This window comes from Dermochelys coriacea, chromosome 1, assembly GCF_009764565.3.
Source record: "Dermochelys coriacea isolate rDerCor1 chromosome 1, rDerCor1.pri.v4, whole genome shotgun sequence".
In the NCBI taxonomy this organism is placed as follows: Eukaryota; Metazoa; Chordata; order Testudines; family Dermochelyidae; genus Dermochelys; species Dermochelys coriacea.
This window is the reverse complement of record NC_050068.2, coordinates 197,684,219-197,706,361: the sequence shown is the minus strand read 5'-3', so window position 1 is coordinate 197,706,361 and position 22,143 is coordinate 197,684,219. Positions and strand designations below refer to the sequence as shown.

At 42.1% G+C, this 22,143-nt stretch overlaps 1 protein-coding gene across 22 annotated transcripts in view; it reads right to left on the bottom strand.

Annotated features, from left to right (window-relative positions):
- The window catches only part of LOC119844474 (ABI family member 3 binding protein), a 411,236-nt gene that overhangs the window by 31,411 nt on the left and 357,682 nt on the right, over positions 1 to 22,143 (bottom strand). For all 22 annotated transcript variants that reach the window (XM_043511028.1, XM_043511059.1, XM_043511093.1 and 19 more), the window contains 4 exons: positions 16,703 to 16,834; positions 15,267 to 15,335; positions 10,580 to 10,792; positions 6,529 to 6,637 (listed from right to left, as the gene is read on the bottom strand). In XM_043511028.1, coding sequence (XP_043366963.1) covers positions 6,529 to 6,637; positions 10,580 to 10,792; positions 15,267 to 15,335; positions 16,703 to 16,834 — 523 coding nt within the window. The remainder of the gene's footprint in view (positions 1 to 6,528; positions 6,638 to 10,579; positions 10,793 to 15,266; positions 15,336 to 16,702; positions 16,835 to 22,143) is intronic.

The following is a 22,143-nucleotide window of genomic DNA, read 5'->3' as shown; positions in this document are numbered from 1 at the left end:
ACAGGGGCTGATTTATAGTCAGAAGAGGTTGACATTTCTGAAAATAAATGACATCCTTTGCCTCAGTGTTCACAAAGAAAGACTAGAGGGAGGGAGATGGGGGAAAACAGACTGTACATTGCCCAGAGGAGGAAGGAAATCAGGATGTCACCACAATAGATGACTGAAAAATTAGACTGAAGACTGACATAATCCTAGGGCAGATATGAACCACTTAGAATTTTAAAGGAAATAGTAGAAAAGATAAAGACAACCATTAGCAGATAAGTACTAAACTTCTTTGTAAGCAATGGACTGGAGACTAACTAATACACCACCTGTAATTAACGTGTGGGCTAGGAAAGATCCAGGAAAAGAACAAAGCTGCGAGACTGACTTTAGCTATGGGAAAGATGTTGTTTACAAACAACACTACTACTGTAAAGCAAACACAATGAGGGAAAAGACAACTCATACTAAGGAAATTTCAAATTTTTGAGCTTCCAAAGGTTTATTAAAACAATGACAGTGAGGAAAAACACTAAAAATTGTGAAAAAACCTTGACTGCATTCTTTTAAAGGAAGCCCTAGGAAGAACAGATTCACAAAGAGATCATGCCAGATAGGACTATTAAGAAGCCAGGGGCATATTTTAGTCAATTCAATGAGTATTTGTGACATAGCATCCTACAAAAGACTAAAAGCCTGGTTTTCAGAAGAGCTGAACAACCAGGATTCTAATGGGAACAACTCTGAAAAATCAGGCTCCAAATTACAAGTTGAACTGTGTGAACCAATTCTCGCTAGTAGGAAAGACTGGCTGGAAATCACATTCTAACTGCTTTAATCAAAACCACCTTTTTTGTGGTTTTGCTTCAAATACTTGGCTTGTTTTCCAAAAGAAACAAAAGGTTGATTTTTCAGGTAACAGCAAGAACTGTTTTTGCTATTTAAAAAGGCAACATTTCCATCTGGTGGCAAATGAGTACACTAATGCTATTGCTCATCGTGGTATTTTTCTCTGCTCAGAAGTGTTGGAAACTGTGACACTAGCACGTGTGTAAAATTAATTTCTCAGAGAAGCCACCACAAAAAATTTTAGCTTTCATTTGTGAAAAAGGGCAAAGTGAAGATTTATAAGATATAACTATCCACCAGACTAATCAGCATAGTAGTTATGGGGACTCAAATCCTGAGGAATTTTGCCTGAGTAAGAAAGGAATAGAAATTGAGTAAGACATCAGGATCTGGCCCAGAGTGAGCTCAAGTGGGTGAAAGAATGAGTTCAGATATTAAAATATAGAGGGCACTTGTGAATGAAAGCACATTGGGATGGAAAAGGTTAGAGAAGAACTTCTCTGTGTGTGCAGAGGCGAGCTTGATGGAATATGATCTGGATCTGAAACATCCATGTTTGAAAGTTCTACAGTTGATTTTGTAGATGCGCGTCTCAGAAAAAGGTGGATCAAGATGAGTATGAAAAGAGAGTTGCTATGAAATGAGAGAGGGGACCGAGTGTCATTATAAAAGATGAGTGCAATACAAACTGCAGCATAATTAATAATCATGTTTATGTAACTATTACACAGACTACTCTACTGTAGGAGCACATAGACAGGAAAGAAACTGATGCAATGAGAGAAAGTCTTCTGGGAAGCCCCAGTGGGGTAATCATCTACAAAATGGGTAGATTTACTTAACTCAAGTGGAGACTTAATTGTTTCTTAGGTGCTTTGAAATCCGTAGATGAAAACAGCTATGGAAAGGCAAAGCATTTATGAAAATAAGCAGAATATTAGATCTGTAGTAAACACGTATCGTTTTAAATGAGGGGGTCGGGTACCTAGCTAATTACTCCTTAGTGCCAATAACATGTAGTAGTTTTGAGAAAGCACAACCCACTAAACACTGCACATTACGATTTGTACTTTCCGGTTATTTGCACTTTTACCAGTCTTCTAAGATACGTTATTTTTCCCTTATGCTGAAATTCTGCAAACGTTATTTTTGACAGTTCTCCAGGTGCAGAGGCCAAGGCACTAATCATCTAGGGAAAAGTTTTTTAAATGACCAATGACAAGTGCCAATTGTCAGGCATGTGTGACTATTAGAAAATGGAATAGGCACAACACGGCTGTGTCTTGGGCAAACTTGTGGCATTTCCAGGTGATCCAACAAAATGGAATAATATAAGAACATCAGCACATTTCATGCAGGCTGCTGAGCAGCTGACAGTGCCATGCATTCATTTAAAGGGTGTGCCTTTTACGCAGTAAAACAGGTTTCAAACAGAACATTATACTCTCATTTCATTGAGTCTGGATGCTTTGGAGTAGTCTGAATTCACACCAAACAAAAAAGCTGAGGTACAGATTACAAGGCAAGCAAAAGATGTTGTAGTTTGGACTGAAGTCCTTGCACCAATCATTGGGTAAATTAAGTAACTATAAACTGCTCGGTTATGAACTAAGTTATAGTTGTTTCTGAAGTTTATATTGCCGGGCATGTCTAGAGGAGAAAATAGCCAGCATTATTCCTATGAGTCAAAGCAAACAGATGCTTTATAACATGATCTTCAAGGCTTCAGTCTCTCAACAAAAGGCCCTGTCTACTTTACAAGGAAGAGCGTGCTAGCAACCACTAGGTTTAAACATGGTAGTCTGCAAGGTACCCCAACCAATAAGGACAGATTTTTGTTTCTTTTAAGAACCATCCAAATCAAATCATGCTGTACATTAAGATCCCACCCTACACAAAGCTAAACTGCCCACCTGAAGGAAGTCCATATTATGGCTTTATGGTACAGTTAAAATATAATTCTTCAAAAAAACCCTTCTCAGTGTGAAATGGTCAGGGAAATCATGCTGCAACTGTGTTCAAATATAGTTGTCATAGAGTGGATAGACTATAAATGTTTTATTTTAGCTCCTTCCAACAGAAAAAGGATGGACGGGATTCCTTTAGCAGTCCATTATCACTATTCTTTAACTGACCAGATTTTTGGTTCAGTGACGCAAAGCAATTCCTCAGCTTCTGTCCCTCTCTACCCGGACAAAGCCTGCTGCAATGTACAAAGTTCTTAGACCTTGGTGACTTGAGGAATGAGAGATTAGGAGTTGACCAACCCTGCATCTTGACCACCACGATGGTCCCAAAATATGATTTTATAGGGGACCTAGAGGGGAAATTTCAGTGCAGTGCATGGAGATTGTTACAACACACATTTCTAAGGCACTCCTCACGACAGTATCATGCAACAATACTGCTCCACTAGTATTAATGAAGTCCCAAGTCCTTGTTCACTATGAGGAAAACATACTCTTTGGTGATCCATGAATTTTAGCAGATGAGCTTAAAAACCTAAAACACGTTCACAGAGAATTTTAGTGCTCACAAACAGGGTGAATTTGGCATCTCGGGTCAAAGTGTTCAATTTCATCCATAGAATGGAAAAGGCAGAGGCAGTGGCAGTACAAGCTTCCACACAGTGCTAGAAAGACTAAAAAAGCACGAGGCATTCTGTTCATGCGAACAAACTTATTGTCTTCTCACATTCTCATCTCTGTGCATCATTGCCTGCCATTCCCTGTGCATGAAATATCCTTCACGTCTCAGTTCACCAGCCCACTCCTCTCCTTCCTTTCAGATCCCTCTTAAACGCTCACTTCTTCCACAATGCCCACAAGAAGTGGACAGCTCTCCTCACTAAGAATTATTAGAAGTTACTCTTCCTGTTGGACTTCCTAGTGAATTTATTATTATTTATTTATGTTCATTACAGTAACACTTAAGAGACTCCAACCCAGAATGGGGCCCTATTGTGCTAGGTATGCTAGCACCTAATAGGAGACAGTCTCTGCCCTAAAGAGCGTACACAACCTAAACAGAAAAGATAGATGAGAGTGGGAGGGGAAACAAAGGCACAGAGAAATGAAAAGTCACATAACAGATCAATGGCAGAGATAGTAATACAACCCAGGGTCACCAAGCTCCCAATCCAGTGTCTTTTTCTTTTTCTTCAAGACTAAGTATTTTGGAGCAAGGGCTTCCTTCATGTTGTATTTTGTACAGCTCCAGGCACTTGACAAATAGCAATAATGTTATGCTGTATACTTTGCTAAAGGAAAATATGAATATTAATGGTATGTTTTTCCTGTTCAGTTATAGCAGACGTACTGAAGATCACCATTTGAAGGAACAAGGAAACTGCTTTATTACTAAGGTACTATTTAATAGCCAATGACATGCAGGACTAAATGGCTGCTGTTGGGTCTGGAATTCTGATCTAATCCTACTACTGACATAAATTATCATGACTACAATGGTTGTAAAGGATCTCAGATGGAAGGAATTTGGTTATGTGAGCTGCAATAATGATAGAAAAATCTTCACTTAATTTGCTAAAGGTGGGAGTCTGAGTTGCCTTATGTATGCAAACAAATATAATACTTTTGTATGAGCATTTACCATGGGAAAAACCTGACTCTCAGCTTCTGGCAGAGAGTTATCAGTATTGTGGCTGCAATGAAAACACATTCTCTCTTTTACCCTTGACATCGCTTCTAAGGCCCGGTCTATACTACCACTGTAAATCAATCTAAGTTATGTTAGTTAAGTTACGTAAGCAAAGTAATTTATGTCAGCATACCTTAGATCGACTTACAGCGGTGTCCACACTATGCTATGTCGACAGGAGATGCTCTCCTGGCAAAAATAGCTTCTGCTTCTCAGTGAGGTGGATTACAGATGTTGAGGGGAGAGTGCTCTCCCATCAATTTAGTGTGTCTTCACCAGACCCGCTAAATCGATGTATCGATCGCAGCTGTGCCAATTTAGCCACGTAGTGTAGACATGGCCTAAGTCTATTCACTTTGAAGACAGATACCCTGAGGCACACTGAGCATGATGCGATTATTCCTCAATATTGAAAATCATGCTCCATTCAACTTCAAAATATTTGGATGTTAATTCTTGAATTCTCCCCCCAAACATGAATATTGGATCATTAGCTATGTTTTAATATTGGTATAACAAATTCACATCTGTACACATTTATGTAATTATACACGTATTAAAATAATCTACCACTCAAACTACAATTATTCATTTAAAAAGGAAGTCACATATGCAGTTTTTGGTGAGATACTCCCACTGGAAATTTTAGTCTCACCCTCTAGATCAGGGGTGGGTAAACTAAGGCCCATGGGCCGAGTCTGGCCCATCAGCCGTTTTAATCCATCCCTCAGGCTCCCGGTGGGGAGTGGGGTCTGGGCCTTGCCCCACTCTGACCAGGGTCGGGGGCTGCTCTATGCTGCTCCTGGAAGCAGCGGCATGGTCGCTCTCCAGCTCCTATGTGTAGGGGCAGCCAGGGTGCTCCGCTCTGCACGCTGTCCTCACCCCAAGCAGCTCCCATTGGCCAGGAACCGCAGCCAATGGGAGCTGCAGGGGCAGTGCCTGTGGACGGGGCAGTATGCAGAGCTGCCTGGCCACACCTCCGTGTAGGAGCTGGAGAAGGAACATGCCGCTGCTTCCGGGAGTTGATTGAGGTAAGTGCCATACGGAGCCTGCACCTTGAGCCTCCCCGCAACACCCCAACCCCTGCCCCAGCCCTGATCCCCCAGTCCCAGCCTGGAGCACGCTCTTACACCCCAAAGTCCTCATCCCCAGCCCTACCCCAGAGCCTGCACCCCTAGCTGGAGTCCTCACCCCCCCACAGCCCTGCCCCAGCCCAGAGCCCCCTCTTGCATCCTGAACTCCGCCTCATTTCTGGCCCCACCCCAGAGTCCACACCCCCAACCAGAGCCCTCACCCCCTCCCACACCTCAATCCCAATTTTGTGAGCATTCCTGGCCCACCATACAATTTCTATTCTCAGATGTGGCCCTTGGGCCAAAAAGTTTGCCCACCCCTGCTCTAGATTCTTGAAACCTGAATTCTATAGGATGGTTAAAAATATGGAAATGTTAGCACATTATTAAAGTCCAATACTAATGTTTCTACAAAATATAATTCATTTTTTCCCTATTAAATTCTACAGGATTTTTTTTTCCCATAAGAGGCAGTAGACCTTTAAAAACTAAACTGTGGATCTTTTTGCAGGCCACCAAATATGTCACCTTTGCACTATACTGAGCTTGTGGAGTCTGGACCATCTGTAACATCCTTGGCATGAGATTACTTTCTGTGTTAATTACATTTAAAAAAAAGTCTGTTTCCCATCAGAATTAGAATAAACTCACTTTGTTCTTATATTTGTATCTTCTTCTTAATCTAGGATATGATTGACAGTCTAATTTAGGTTTCAGAGTAGCAGCCGTGTTAGTCTGTATTCGCAAAAAGAAAAGGAGTACTTGTGGCACCTTAGAGACTAACAAATTTATTAGAGCATAAGCTTTCGTGAGCTACAGCTCACTTCATCGGATGCATGAGCTGTAGCTCACGAAAGCTTATGCTCTAATAAATTTGTTAGTCTCTAAGGTGCCACAAGTACTCCTTTTCTTTTAGTCTAATTTAGCTGGATGAATTTGAAAAGTTTTCTTACTGCATTACCTTGTGTTAGGTTTTAGATTTTCCACTGTAGAGTGGGTTTGATTTGTAGTTAGAATGGACGTCCCCTTTCCATTAGGTGCTCCATTTTCAGTTGATACAACCTCATACTCTGAAAAGTTAAAAGAAACAGAAATTTTCCCTTTAATAAAAGCTCTAATTCCTCTACATTTTTCATTCCTCTCTTTTTTCTTGTCTGATTTCCTCCTTTGTGTTGATTTTCCATATTATCTTCTTATAGATCATAATGGTATCCCATATGAAATATTCTTTGTTTATAACTTGAGCTGATTAAAAAAGACAGTTACTCACCTTCTTGTACTGTTGTTCTTCAAGAGGTGTTGGTCAAGTCCATTCCAATTAAGTGTGTGTGCACTGTGTGTACGGTCATCATAACCTTTTTCCCTTAGCAACTCCTGTTGGGTCGGCCAGGAAGCTCCCTGGAGTGGCACTCTTGGTGCTCAATATATGATCCTGCCGACCCGACCCTCCTTTGGTTCCTTCTTGCCGGCTACTCTGACAGAGGGGAAGAAGGATGGGTATTGGAATGGACATGAACAACACATCTCGAAGAACAACAGTTACAAGAAGGTGAGTAACCATCTTTTCTTCTTTGAGTGATTGTTCACGTCGATTCTAATTAAATGACTCTCAAGCTCTCCCACGGGGGTGGGTTCAGAGTTAAGGAATCACTGACTGGATCTCCACTATACCAAGACCTGCATCGTCTATAGCATGCTGTGTGATGGCATAGTGGGTGGCAAAGGTATGCACCAAGGACCAGGTCACCGCTCTGGGCACCTGGGCCAGGAAAACAGTGGAAGAGGCCTGGGCTCTTGTCGAGTGGGCCGTTATAGCCGGGGCTGGGACCTTGGCAAAGTCATAGCAGATCTGGATACAGTCTGTAATCCAGGAAGAGATGTGCTGTGAGGAGTCTGGAAGTCAAACAGCTGGTTTGACTTCCTGAAAGGCTTTGTGCGCTCAATGTAGAACACTAGCACCCTCTGCACATCTAATGAGTGAAACCTCTGCTCCTGTGCGTTGACATGTGGCTTGGGGTATAAAACGGGTAGAAAAACATCCTGGCTGAGGTGGAATTGGGATACCACCTTGGGAAGGAAAGCTGGGTGTAGTCTGAGCTGTACCTTATCCTTGTGGAAGATCGTGTGTGTGTGTTGGGGGGGTCGGAGATTAGTGCTTTTAGCTCCGACACCCTCCATGTGATGTGGATGTGATGGCAACCAGAAAGGCTACCTTCTACAAGAGATACAGAAGGGAACTTGTAGTGAGCAGCTCAAATGGGGCTCCCATCAGCCTAGCTAGGACCTGATTGAGGTCCCAAGTAAGTACTGGTGGGCAAAAGTGCGGGTATAGCTGTTCCATGCCCTTAAGGAAACTGCCCACCATAGGACTGGCAAAGACTGAACACCCTAACTCTTCGGGGTGGAACGCTGAGATGGCTGCGACGTGCACCCTGACAAATGATCCAGCCAGGCCTAGCCGCTTCAGGTGCAGTAGATAGTCCAGGATCAATGGTATAGATGCCTGAAGTGGAGAAATTCGACTGCATTTACACCAGCATGAGAACCGTTTCCATTTGGCCAGGTAGGTGGCCCTGGTGGAAGGTTTCCTGCTACCAAGGAGTACCTCCCTCACCGATTCCGTGCACTGGAGCACCCTTGTGTTTAAACATGAAGCTTCCAGGCAATGAGATGGAGGCACTGGAGGTCTGATTGAAGCAGGCAGCTGTGGTCCTGTGTAATCAGATCAGGAAGGAGCAGCAGCGCGATGGGGGTGCTCACTGACAACTCCAGAAATGTTGTGTACCAATGTTGGCATGGCCACACTGGAGCAAGCAGAATTACTATGCTATGTCCCTGTGGATATTTAGGAGAACCTTGTGGATGAGTGGTATCAGAGGGAAGGCATACAGTAGATGGTTCCCACAGTGCATTCTGAACACATCCGAGACTGATCCCGGGCTGTGTTTTTGGAAGGAGTAAAATACTGGACACTTCCTGTTGCCCCTGGTGGTGAACAGGTCTACCTGGGGAAACCCCCACCTTTGGAAGATGGAGTGGATGACGTTCATCCGCATAGAACACTCGTGACTGCAGTAGACCTGCTGTTGCGTGGTCTCAGGAGATAGGACGCCACCAGGTGAATGGAGTGGGCTATACAAAACTCCCACAGGTAGAGAACCTCCTGATAAAGAAAGTAGGAGCGGGCTCCGCCCTGCTTGTTTATGTAAAATATGGCGGTGGTGTTGTTGGTCAGCCTGCCACACACTGACCTTGCAATATGGTATGGAAGGTCTGGCAGGCTAGTCTCACCACTCTGAATTCCTTCGTATTGATGTGGAGCAGGATCTTGGTTGCGACCACATGCCCTGAGTCTGTAGGTCTCCTAAGTGTACCCCTCAACCAAGGTCTGACATGCCCGTTACTAAGGTCATGGATGGTTGAGGGGTGGTGAATGGGACTCCTTCGCAGACCATGCGAGGGTCCAACCACCATCCTAACATGTCTAGGACTCATGACGGTACTGTTACTACTGAGTCTAGACTGTCTCGACCCGGGTGATAAACTGAAGCGAGTCACACCTGGCATGCCTCATGACATAGCTGCATGCCGCCATGTGTCCCAAGAGGCTGAGGCATGTCCTTGCGGTGGTGGGGAAGTATTGTCTGAGCATCTGAATGACGTGTGACAGTGTTTGGAATCTGGGCTCTGGCAGGATGGCTTTTGCCTGAACCGAGTCTAGCACTGCCTCAGTGAATTCTATTTGTTGGGTGGGTGACAGCATCCAGTGCTGGGGAACAGTTCCTGTGGTCCAGTGCCAGGCAAGAGAGGGTGATCACGACCAGTGCCGAAGACCCCGAGCATTGCATTCCCTGCGTCTTACTATCTTGTACTGGGACCGGTGCCAGGCGTGAAGTAGATTGTGAATGGTGCCGGTCTGCTGAGGAAGAGGGCCTCATCTTTGCCAGTATGCCTCTAGATGGCACTCGTCTAGGTAGTGCTGGGGGCTTGTCTCTAACAGCAAAGGGCTGAGGTGTAGTACTTCCTGTGAGCTCCCTTGCCGCCTCAAAAGTATCTGGGGTGGAGAGGAGTTCCTCTTTCCCAAACACCAGACTGCAGACTATTTTATACCATTACATGTGTTCCTCTTGAAAGAAAAGACTGAATTTGCCTTTAGTTATACAGATCTGTAAAATGGGTATGACTAAGGGTCCACAGTAGACTTGTGAGTACATCAAGGCTAAGGAGTCCTTCACTTACCAATAATGACAATATGAAAGATCATCCATTAGACTAATGAAATACATTGTGTTTTTTATGGGAAGATGAACATGAATGCTAAGTAATCCTCACTATTTTTTAAATCTAAAAACCTGACTTGGGTTACAGATTTCCAAAGGAAAGATGTAACTATTTTAGGGCCTGACGATCCTACAAGTATCTACTCTGGGGTGTGATGCTTATTACTTCGAGTAGAAACCCATCGACTTTATTGGTTAGTCATAAGGCTTTGCTGGATCAGGTCCTTAGCATTACAAACTCCATGTCTGTATTATTGCTGTAAAATGCTATACACACCTACAATACTGTGCTATACATAAGTGTTAAATAATAATGTTAAATAACTTGCTTTTCCCTTTTATTGTCAAACAGCTGAGTCACCATTATTAGATTCTACCAGATTGTAGAGAATCCACTTACCTACAATGCACTGAGGAGGCAGAAATAAATAATGGGAAGACACATATTGTATAGGCCTGATTTTACATTGTCTTGCATCTTGTGTAGTCACTGACATCAGTACACAGTGAGTGTGCAGAACTCCACAGTTCTGATTTGATAGCATTTTATACCCACATTCTGCAACTGTCAACAGTTACACAAGATGCTAGGCAGTGAAGAGTCAGGCTCCCTTTGTCTAAATGATACTTTCATCTATGGACACAAAACAACCACAAACATTTAACTAAAGTAAAAATGAGCATACAGTGTTATATATTGAAGTAGTAGACGATAACTGAAATTAAACTGACCGGTAACGGTGTCATTTTCCGGTTTTGTCCAGTTCAGTACGACAAAGCTTGGACAACCCTCGACTGTCACCACAGTGAGGTTGGAAGGAGGATTTTGTGGAGGGCTAGTAACATCTTCCTTGTTGCCGCCTTCCTCTTCTGGGAAGTATTGGAGAGTGCTTGTAATAGAACATGGCTCGCTTACATTTTTTGGCACGTACTTGACATGAGGGCCTAGGAGAAAAGCATCACCAGTTAGTGCTAGGTAGGACAGCAGAATGCAGATACACTTAAAACAAGGAAAAACTTATTTAAGTGCATGAAGTAGGAAATCCTGCTTGACAAATCATGTCCAAAATCTAACACAAATGCCATTCTGTGATGGTCACATCTACACTTTGTTTGCGCATTGTATTTGTGCGTATGTTTTAACTATTATTTTTCCATTTTTTGTAATGTATCTTCTCTAATGTCTACGTGAGAGACAGAATAATAAATATCCCAACACCAACATGTTGGTGTGATTTTTGTACACCTGGAGCCTGTGCTCATTTCACCCATCTCTCATTCGCACGAGTGATGATGGCAGTGGGCACTCGAAACTGCAGGGACAGTGTTATATAGGAGTCAACAGGGTGAAGGCACAGCTAAATAGTCTGAGCAAATGAATTAGTTTCTATCACAAACTGGGACAAGGACTGACTTTGATTTTTTACAGTGCCTAGAAGAATGAAGCCCTGCTCCAACACGGATTTGTCAAGAATCAATCTTGCCACACCCACCTAACTTCCTTCTCTGATATGGTTACTGCTCTCTTTGATGGTGGGGGAAGAGGGGAAGCTGTAGACATGATACATCTTGAATTTAGTGAGGCTTTTGATGCAATCCCACATGACATTCTCATAAAAAAACTAGGGATATGTGGTCTAAATGAAAAACCTGGTTGAAAAGCCATATTCGAAGAGTAGCTAATAATGGTTTGTTATCAAACTGGGAGGTTGTGTCTAGTGGAGTCCTACAGGAGTCTATCCTGGGTTCAGTACTATTCAATATTTTCATCAATGACTTGGATAATGGAGTGGAGAGTATGCTTATAAAATCTGTGGATGACACCAAGCTGGGAGGGGTTTCAGGCACTTTGGAGGAAAGGATCAGAATTCAAAGCAATTTTGACAAATTGGAGAATTGCCCTGAACTCACCAAGAAGAAAGTCAATAAAGACAAGTCCCAAGTACTACACTTAGAAAAGAAAAATCAAATGAACTACAAAATGGGGACTAACTAGCTAGGCAATAGTACTGCCAAAAAGGATCTGTGGGTTATAGTGGATCACAAATTGAATATGAGTCAACAATGTGATGCAGCTCTGAAAAAGGCTAATACCATTTTGGGGTGTATTAACGGAAGTGTCATATGTAAGACATGGGAGATAACTGTCTTGTTCTATTTGGATCTGGTGATGCCTCAGCTGGAGTACTGTGTCCCGTTCTGGGCACCACATTTTAAGTATGGACAAATTGAAGCCCAGAAGAGAAATGATAAAAGGTTAAGAAAACCTGACCTCTGAGGAAAGTTAAAACTGGGCATGTTTAGTGTTGAGAAAAGAAGACTGAGGGGGGGAGCTGATAAGAGTCTTCAAATATGGCAAAGGATGTTACAAAGAAGACAGTGTTCAATTGCTTCTCATATCCACTGAAGGCAGAAGTAGCAGCAATTGACTTAATCTGTAACAAGGGAGATTGAAGTTAGACATTAGGAAAAACTTTCTTACTATGAGGTTAGTTAAGCAGTGATATAAAGTTACCAAGGGAAGTTGTGGAATCTCCAATTTTGGAGGTTTTTAAGAACAGGTGGGACAAATGCTTGTCAAGGATGGTAGGTTTACTTGGTCCTGCCTCAGCGTACTGGGTTGGATTTGATGACCTCTCAAGGTCCCTTCCAACTCTGTATTTTTATGGCACTATGATCCTGTTTGCAGCTTCCAGCTACTACTATAATACATAACAATCATTGTCTCATTTCCACAAAAAGGGTAACAAGTTTAATGCAGGGCCTTGCATTCATTAACTGCCTGATACTGCCATTTCTGAAGTCAAGTGGAAATTTCCATTGATTTCAATGGTGCAAGATCGAGCCCTCAAACCACCCTTAAAAGGCAAGAGTTTTGCATTCTGTAGTGACATTATAAAAGAAGATTAATGAAGGTGATAAAGAGTGTATTGGCCTTAAAATTTATTAGGTCAGAGAGATAGAGTAATAATATGGCTTTAATTGCACATGCAACAGTTTCTATGCATAGACAGGAGAGAGGCAGGATGAGTCTTCCTCTGAGGAGATAGGAGCTATTACTGTAAATTCTTCCTCTGAGGAGATAGGAGCTATTACTGTAACTCTGCACTCCCATCCTTCAGGTTTCTTTTCAACGCTCGATAGTGCTTCTCTATTTGAAAGAAAATAATAATTGTCTTTTAAACCAATTATTCACAGTGACTGGTGTATTTTCTTCCCAGCATAGTTTTTATGATCAGGCACACTGGCAGCGGTGGGGATTATCTGTAAGAATGGGTTTGCCCTGTAATACTTGGTAGGGTGTGTAATCCATAAGGTAAAGCTTGCCTTGAGGCACAGTGGTAATAAATGGTAAAAGCCTGTATGGGTGGGTTTGCAAAGCATATTAGGACATTCCATTATGATTTCAATAGAATATGAACAACATGCATTAGCACAATTGTTGGCAAGTGTTTTCTGGCAGATTTGTTTCCTGTCCTCCAGTTTAGGAACTGGATGGTGAGGTAGGAAGTACAGGGAAATTGAGACAAAATACAGTCATGAATGCTTAGGTAGTCTACATTGAAGTCCTTTCATCTGCCACCAAAATGTAACTGAAAAAAAAGCACTTAAAGTTTGGAAGCAGGAACTAAACTGGGTATTGTGATAGGTTGTGTACCACACACTGGTATGATAGGCGTTAATCGGAGTTACAGGTTTCAGAGTAGCAGTCGTGTTAGTCTGTATTCGCAAAAAGAACAGGAGGACTTGTGGCACCTTAGAGACTAACAAATTTATTTGAGCATAAGCTTTCATGAGCTACAGCTCACTTCATCGAATGCATTCCTTGATAGATTTCCACTCCATACGGCTAAATTCAGTGCCTTGCATAATAACAGGTTTCAGAGTAGCAGCCGTGTTAGTCTGTATTCGCAAAAAGAAAAGGAGTACTTGTGGCACCTTAGAGACTAACAAATTTATTTGAGCATAAGCTTTCGTGAGCTACAGCTCCCCTCGCTGTAGCTCACGAAAGCTTATGCTCAAAACTGGAGCTAGAGAGCTCAATTAAGGTACTTTGCTGCATCTGGAGGGTAGGTCAGTCCCAGTTACTAGAGCCCTGTGTGGATACAAATTTATACCCGTGGATGCGGATATAAATCAGTATCTGCGAAACCGCAGGGCTCTTCTGGAAACTGCAGCGGTGAAAGTAGCAGAACGTGGGGCCGCGGCTCCCAGGACCCAGCGCCCCGTGCTGACAGCTCCTCCAGCACGGCTGTACCGCCCCCAGCCCTGCCTACTGGGGTGGGCACCAGGCTCACTGGCAGCTGTCCCTGGTCATGCTCCTGTGTTCAAGTGGTGCATACGCCCCCAGACAGGAAACACAGGCAGCTATGTGGAAGGGATGTGGGCAGGACAGCCACACCGGTGGAGCTGCCAGCGTGGGTGCTGGCTCCTGGGAGCGGCAGCCCCATGTTCTGCTCCTTTTGCAGTTCCTGGGAAAGCCCTGAGGTCTCACGGATACGGATTTATATCCGCGGACATAAATTTGTATCCACACAGGGCTCTACCAAGTACTGATGGGGGAGGAGTCAGGGGTTAGTATAAAGACAGGAAGCTGTGATAGAAAAGGGTTGCAGGAAAACAGTCAGGTACTCTGCAGTTATTCTCTGGTGGCTTGTCTACACTTTAGCGGTACAGCTTTGCCCCTGTAGTGTTCTGAGGTTAGACATGACCTATGCTGATGGGAGGGATTCTCCTACTAGCATTGGTCATCCACCTACAAATCCTATTGTAGACCTGACCTGGGATCAGAGAGTGGAAAGAACCAGAAGAGGGCAGAATGGTGTTTAAGTTTCTACTTTTACTTTGGGATTTTGGTTAGGGGGATTCTGGCCCTGAAAGAAGGAGGAGCCCAGAGAGTTGCGGGGATGAAGTCCTGAGAAAGGAATAAGTCCAAGGAAACAACAGCAAAGAGTTGGATGAAGGATTCCTTGCTGCTGGTTACAGGTTCACTGAGCTAGAATGTGGTGTAGCAGGACAGCCCAGGTTCCTTTACCAGCCACTGCTAAGCAAACATTAAGCAAGAGAAGGGGAGAGGGATGATGGAAAGTCCTGAGAAAAGGGAGTGACAACCATGGGACCCAGAGTTGGGTCTGAAGACCTGATATATTGCTCAACTGTTCTGTTACGGTAGAAGGGGTGGACTTAAATCATCACCCGGCTGAAGAGTCAAATCATGGGAAGAGATGGACCACCAGAGACCAAGAGTGGCTATTAGCACGGAATGCCAGATTGGGAGAGAACTGCTACACCGTTGCTGGTCAGGAGGAGGCACGCTACTTATGAGTCCAACACTTCTACAGATATATATATATAGATAGATAGGTAAATATATGAAAACTGACCTAATAACGAAGGATTGTAGCCATTACAGTCATACCTGTGTACCGTGGTTTGCCCAGAGAATCAGTCTCTGACGTAGGACTCGAGCTGAAGACAGTTGCATTAACTGGGGAAGACAAGGTCACAATAAAATTCTCAGAAAAGCATCAAGTTGCAATATAAAAATGACAACACCTCATATTTCATCTGCCATTCTAAATGACCTCTCCATGATGCATGCTTGCTGTCATTTTTGCTTTCTCCTAGTAGTCACCTGAATTTGGCTGTGATGGAAAATAAAAGCCTATCTTCTTGGCCAAAACCAGGATAATCATTACCTAAATGACTGAGCTCTTATTTTAGCTGCCTATTTTCATTTGTTTTTAAAGGTCTCCCCATCAAAGACTGTCACTTGTTTGTATCTAGTGGCGTATCATTACTGTAAAGAAGCATACCAAGTTAGGAGCAGAAATTACAACTTTCCAATAAGTTTCAGAGTAGTAGCCATGTTAGTCAACTTTCCAATAGTGAACTCAGGCTGTGATCTTCTAGCCATACCAAGTAACAATCCTGAAAACTCAATATCTGTTTTTGAGAACAAACCTTGATGGACAGCACACAATGTAAATTCACAGCATGCATTCTTATAAATCCAGCATCAAACCTGCTTTTGCCAGCAGACTGGGTCATAGAGAGTTCACCAACATTGTTAAGAGGCTGGAACTTTTGCGTTACTATGGAGTGAGTGAAAAAAGTAATCTGAACATCCTTTATGATAGCGCAGCCATGCCCGCATACACTGGGGTTGAATTTGGCCCAAGGATAGATTCAAAGCCAAACCCCAAAACACACCTGAACTTTGGGGTCATTCCGAATCTGAATCCAGATCCAAATTTTGAAGCTTGCCGCTCATTTTACAATGTGCCAATCACAACTTTCCCAAACTCAGATGAGTTTAAAAACCAGATCTAGTTGCTTGGACCCATCTCATATTACTTCTTATAGGCAAGGGGGCTGGGTTATCAGAGTAACTCGTTGGACATATACAACACCACCACCGTGTAGATCACAGCTTGACATGAATGTGTAGGCACTACATACAGTGAAAGGAGGTTACATCTTGTGGTGTCTCAACACAATTCAAGTGGCCTCTTAGTAAGTATCAAAAGTGTGTGAGGCACGTACAAACTTCTAGGAAGAGAAAGGGTTTTATTCTGATCTCACACAGATGCAAATCAGGAGCAAGTCACTTGAATTCAATGGAGTTACGCCCGTGCAGAAGTGGTGTAAGTGAGATCAGAATCAGAACCGGTCCAGGGGACCTTATATTACATAGATAACATAAACACAAGTGTTTGGGGGAAGGGATGCAACAGAAAATAAGTGATTGATACAATCAGGGGGCTGAATTGCATGAAACTTTAATACAGGAGCTCCCTTAACTTCAAATAAAAACAAACAAAGATAAAACAAAACTGCTCCTAACATGCTTACCATAGTCCTCTGGAGACGCAGAAACTGTTGGCTTCTTTCTTGGCACTTCCATCTTCAGAGATATGGTTGGTCCAGTAGGTTTAGCTACAGTAGTTGTGGAAGAAGGTGGAACTCGTGACTTCAAGGCAATTCCTATGTGGAAGAAGCAAGCTTGTTTTCTTTTGAACAGAACTCAGATTTTTGACGACTGTTTAGTCAGAAAAAGAGTGGGATCCTGTATTCAGGAGGGAAGCACCTATTTCCATTTTCAAGCATAGCTCCCCCCTCAGCACAGGTACCTCATTGTCCAGTTCGGCTCAAGAAAGACTGGACAAGGCCTGATTGCGGGCTAAAACAATATGTCTACACTGTCAATATTAAAAAAATAAATAAATAAAAAATGCTAGGTCACTCAAATTTTGATTTCTGAGGGATTATAGGCAGATAAAAATAGAATACAGTTAGTTGAATATACTACAGGCAACAATCCTACACTAATTGGTAAAGGACAAAAATTACCCAATAAAACTTTGTTTCTCTCATCTCCAATTCTCTGCTTCTAGGTTAGTGGTGATGGTTTACGCCTATGACAAGATTCATGATGTGAGAGCTAAATTCAGTAACTGAGATTTGGACTCTTCCACTGTAATACTGTTTTTAAGTTCCTTTCACTGGTGGGCACATTACCAAGTCCAGAGTATGAAAAAGGATTATGGATGTAAACAGAGACAGCCAGCAAGCGTTGTCCTAATTACAGCTGAACTTACACAGCTGAACAATGGACCCCTAAAAAGTTTGTTACAGTATTTCCATAGGGCAGCTCTAAATCCATTCAAGACAAACAGCATGACTTTTATTAGTTCTGCCCAACACTTTGTACAACCGATAGCACAATGGTCCCAGAAATTGGGTAGGATGGTTTTATTCTGGGTGGACAGACCCTTTTTTATAGTAAGCAATATCCATCTTGAGAAGGCGTTGATGAGTAGTGCTATTATTCTCCATTGAAAATAAATGACTAAATTATTTGCCATTTTAAATCATGTGATATTGTTTTTATTCTCTCCTGGTATCAACTAAATGATGAAGACAAGTATTTGAAGAGGTGGATGGTTTGCAGCAAAATATTTCTACAGTAGAACATCAGAGTTATGAACACCAGAATTATGAACTGACCAGTCAACCACACACCTCATTTGAAATCGGAAATACTCAATCATGCAGCAGCAGAGACCCTCCACCCCCAAAAGCCAATACAGTACTGTGCTAAATATAAAACTACTAAAAAAAAAAGGGGGGGGGGCAACAGCATTTTTCTTCTGCATAGTAAAGTTTCAAATCTGTATTAAGTCAATGTTCAGTTGTAAACTTTTAAAAGAACCACCATGACGTTTTGTTCAGAGTTCCAAACATTTCAGAGTTATGAAAAACCTCCATTTCCAAGGTGTTTGTAACTCTGAGGTTCTATTGTAGTTTGTTTTCAAAAAGTAAGTGGAAGTCCAAAATTACATTTGAAAAAGGTCAGATATTTTCTAACAAATATTGCATGGCAAATCTCAGAGTTCAAATACTTATATAATTCAGGCCTGCTCCCCGCTCGTCATGACACTAGAGATAGTCAATATTTTTCACACAAAACATTTTTTGTTGATAAATGCAGATTTGCCAATGTTGAAACATTTTGCAAATTCATATCAATTTTGCCAAATTTACAATAAAAATAAAGAAACAACATAAAGAAACATTCACTTTTTTTGGTTCAAATGGATTTCATTTCAAAACTTCCTATAATTTTATAGGTTTCAGAGTAGCAGCCGTGTTAGTCTGTATTCGCAAAAAGAAAAGGAGTACTTGTGGCACCTTAGAGACTAACAAATTTATTAGAGCATAAGCTGCCAAATGCATCCGATGAAGTGAGCTGTAGCTCACGAAAGCTTATGCTCTAATAAATTTGTTAGTCTCTAAGGTGCCACAAGTACTCCTTTTCTTTTTTTCTATAATTTTATAAACACACTGTGACATTCTATACCTTGGGGGAGCAGCCTGGAGGCCCCATATTTCGCAATTTTATATAATTGTGATCTTACATATAAAGCATGCCTTGTAAGGTATAAGGGGAAAGGTTATGATCTACTGAAAGTCATTTCTCTATCCACATATGTATATTATTAATATATATGAAGTTATGAGAATTGTGTTGTATGTTTGTCACTAAAATGTGCTGTAAGTTGGGGAATCAGCCTGATATTAGCTCCCCAGAGGCAACAGCAAGGAAAGTAACCAACACCTGGGTGCGGTATCAATCAACCCATCAACAACTATTGTCCAGCAAGGGAGCTACAATGCAATGATTCACCTGCATGAGGCCACACCGGGGGAATTGTTCAACCTTGCCTGGAGATTAGACAATGCACCCAGACATGCCTGGACTTGTGCCCCCCAATCACATGGGACTGAGGTTATAAAACAGACACAGTGGCCACATGGTGTGCCTTTTCTCCTGCCCCTACCTATGCTGCAAGCAACAAAGACACTGAGAAGAAGACTGAAGACCCCAACTGAGGGGACTTTTAAGAGTGAAATCTGTATACTATGGACTGCAATATCCAGTGGGGTGAGGAAAAACTGCTTAGTCTAGTTGTTGCCCAGTCTAACAGGGTTGAGAGTTTACACTGCACGCTTATATTTTATTTCTTTTGGTAACTAACTCTGACTTTTTGCCTATCACTTAATATCACTTAAACAAATTTATTGACTATAAAAGGTAGATTTTAACTGTTTATCTTTACCAGTGAGTTTGTATGAAGTGTGTGGCAAATCTGCTCAGGTTTTGCAACGGCTGGTGTATATCCACTTTCCATTGATGAAGTGATGAGCCAATTAGTAAATTTACACTGCCCATCTTGAGCAATGTAAGACGGTATATTTCCGAGGTACAGTGCTGGGAGCTGGAGGGATTTGGCTCTGATGCCTTTCTCTGTGGGATTCATGAGTGGCTCTGGGAGCTTTCATGCCATTCAGCTGGGTGTGGGGTCTCCACATGCGGTTGTGCTGAGTGATAGCAGCACCTGGAGGGGTTTGCTGCTGGTCACTAGCAAGGCACTGTGAGAGACAGCCCAGGCTGGAGAGATTTAAGGGGACAAAGTGGTCCCACAGTCCCAGGCTGCCCCCCGGGGATCCCATCACACACACATTAAAAAATGCTCTAAATAGAAACCTAACTCTTCATTCAACTCAAAACAAAATGTATTTTGACTTTTCAATTTGCCAAAAATTAAATAAAACGTTTTCAATTTGATCTGAAACACAATTCATTTTTTATTTTTCTGAATTGCAAAATATCTGTTATTTGCCCAGCTCTGTATGATACACAAGAACATCGCTTCCAAACGGACAGTGGCTTTGGTCAGACACAAGGACAGAAATGGAAACTCCCTTAAGGCTTTCATTCTTGCCATCAAATTTCAGGATGTTTATAGAAATCTCTTACTTCCTTTTTGGATATTTTGAATGGCTGAGCAATAACTCCTCCCGTAATACTCAGCTTGTATATAAAATGTTACTAATAAGAATTTCCAGTGGTGGTACAAGAAAGAACTATGGGATAAAATTACGAAAGGGAAAATCAGTGCACATTATATCAGGAGGCAAAAGTTTCCTGATCATATGATTAATTAAGGCTGTGGAATAGTCTCTCAAGAGAATTGGTGGAAGCTTCGTGATTTGGAAAATTTAAAACTAAACTGGACAAAACATTAGGAAATGTATGATAGAAGAAAATCCTGGCCCTGAGAGATGGACTGGATGAGCTACTCAGTTTATTCTATCTTTAACGTCCAGGATTCTATGATAGTTACTAGCTAATATGTAAATTGGCCAAATATGAAACACTGGTAGATGTATCAGAGATTTAATGAATTAGAGATTTAACGAAGAAAAGTGCAAATGTGGAGTAACTCTTGGACATCAAAGTCGTCTCTCCAGATTTACACTACTGCATTGGTGCCCAAACTTTTCCTGTCATGCCCCCCTTACCAGCAATGGAATCTATCTGTACTCTCCTCCATTACTACACAATCAAGGCTTCCTCAGCAAAGGAGCTTGGGCTGAAGGCAGAGCTGGGGATAGGGGAGGAGCTGGGGCTGGAGGCGGAGCTGGCTTGGGGGCAGAGAGGGAATGAGGGCAGAGCTGGGCTGGGAGTGGAGCATGGGGTGGACTGGAGCTGTGTATGGGATGGAGCTGGGTTGGGGGCAGAGTGGGGCTGGGTGGCACTCCCTCCCTGCGCCCCTTGTGGGGGCTGACCAGGGCCCTGCCATGCTGTCCATAAATGTTCATCTGTGCCGCCCCAGGAAGGCGCACCTGACAGTTTGGGGACCACTACACTAGTGTAACAATGTGCAGAACCTGGACCCAATTCATCCCTGTTCTGAGTCCATTAAATCAATGGAATCACACCAAGAATGAAACTGCTCCAACATGTTCAAATTACAACATACATTTAAAATATATATTAATCAACTAACAGCATTAACTCACACCTGGAACTACTACCGTGTCAAGGGGGAAAACAGGCCCCCAGCATTTCATGTGCATTTGTTCTTGTGTGTGGTAAGAGGAGAAACAGGTAATGCAATAGTTTGACGCAATACCAACATTTCAATACTGGAGACCTGGGGCAAACTGGTTAATGTCTCAACAAAGTGAGTTCTTCTCCTGAATATAGTGCCCATTGCACACCAGCTTGCACAATTGGCAATCTCTACCTCAGAACTAACATCAGAAGCCAAAATAAAGGTGAATTAGAAAATCTGACTGGGATACATTTGCATCACATTTGCCTGCCTCTAGTCAGACCTAGCAGCAGCCTTTCACACTCATGAATAGTTACATCCACCCAAAAAGTAATATGCATGTATCAATACATCAGACCCTGGAAATAACAATGAAGGCAATATAGCTTGAGCCATTCTTAATTTCTTTCTTTTATTTGTAAACCAGTGACCTCTTACAATCTTAACCCAGGTTTTTATTTAACACAATTTTGCAGTAAATCACAAAATTATAGAACTAAATCTAATGTTGTCTGTAGTAATAGATTTTATTTTAATAAATATCACACTTTTAGAAAAGGCAAATATTTGTGGTATATGCTACAGTTTAACATAAGTATTTCTGCAGTTTGGTCAAAACAGAATTAGAGAATTTGCAATACAGTTATTGGATGCAGGCTCAAGATTGTCTAATAATGTATAGTATTAGTATTCTTTTAGAATACTAAATCATGAAGTATAGTTTTGTTTGGAAGTATTTATATATAGTTAAGTAACTATCTTCATATTTTTTCTGACTTTTATATTTTATTGTGGGTATGGGAAAATACTATATAAATATAGGAATACTGGAATCACAAAAGTATTAATCATACTAGAACAGATAATCAGTCTGATGGGTCTGATTTCCTG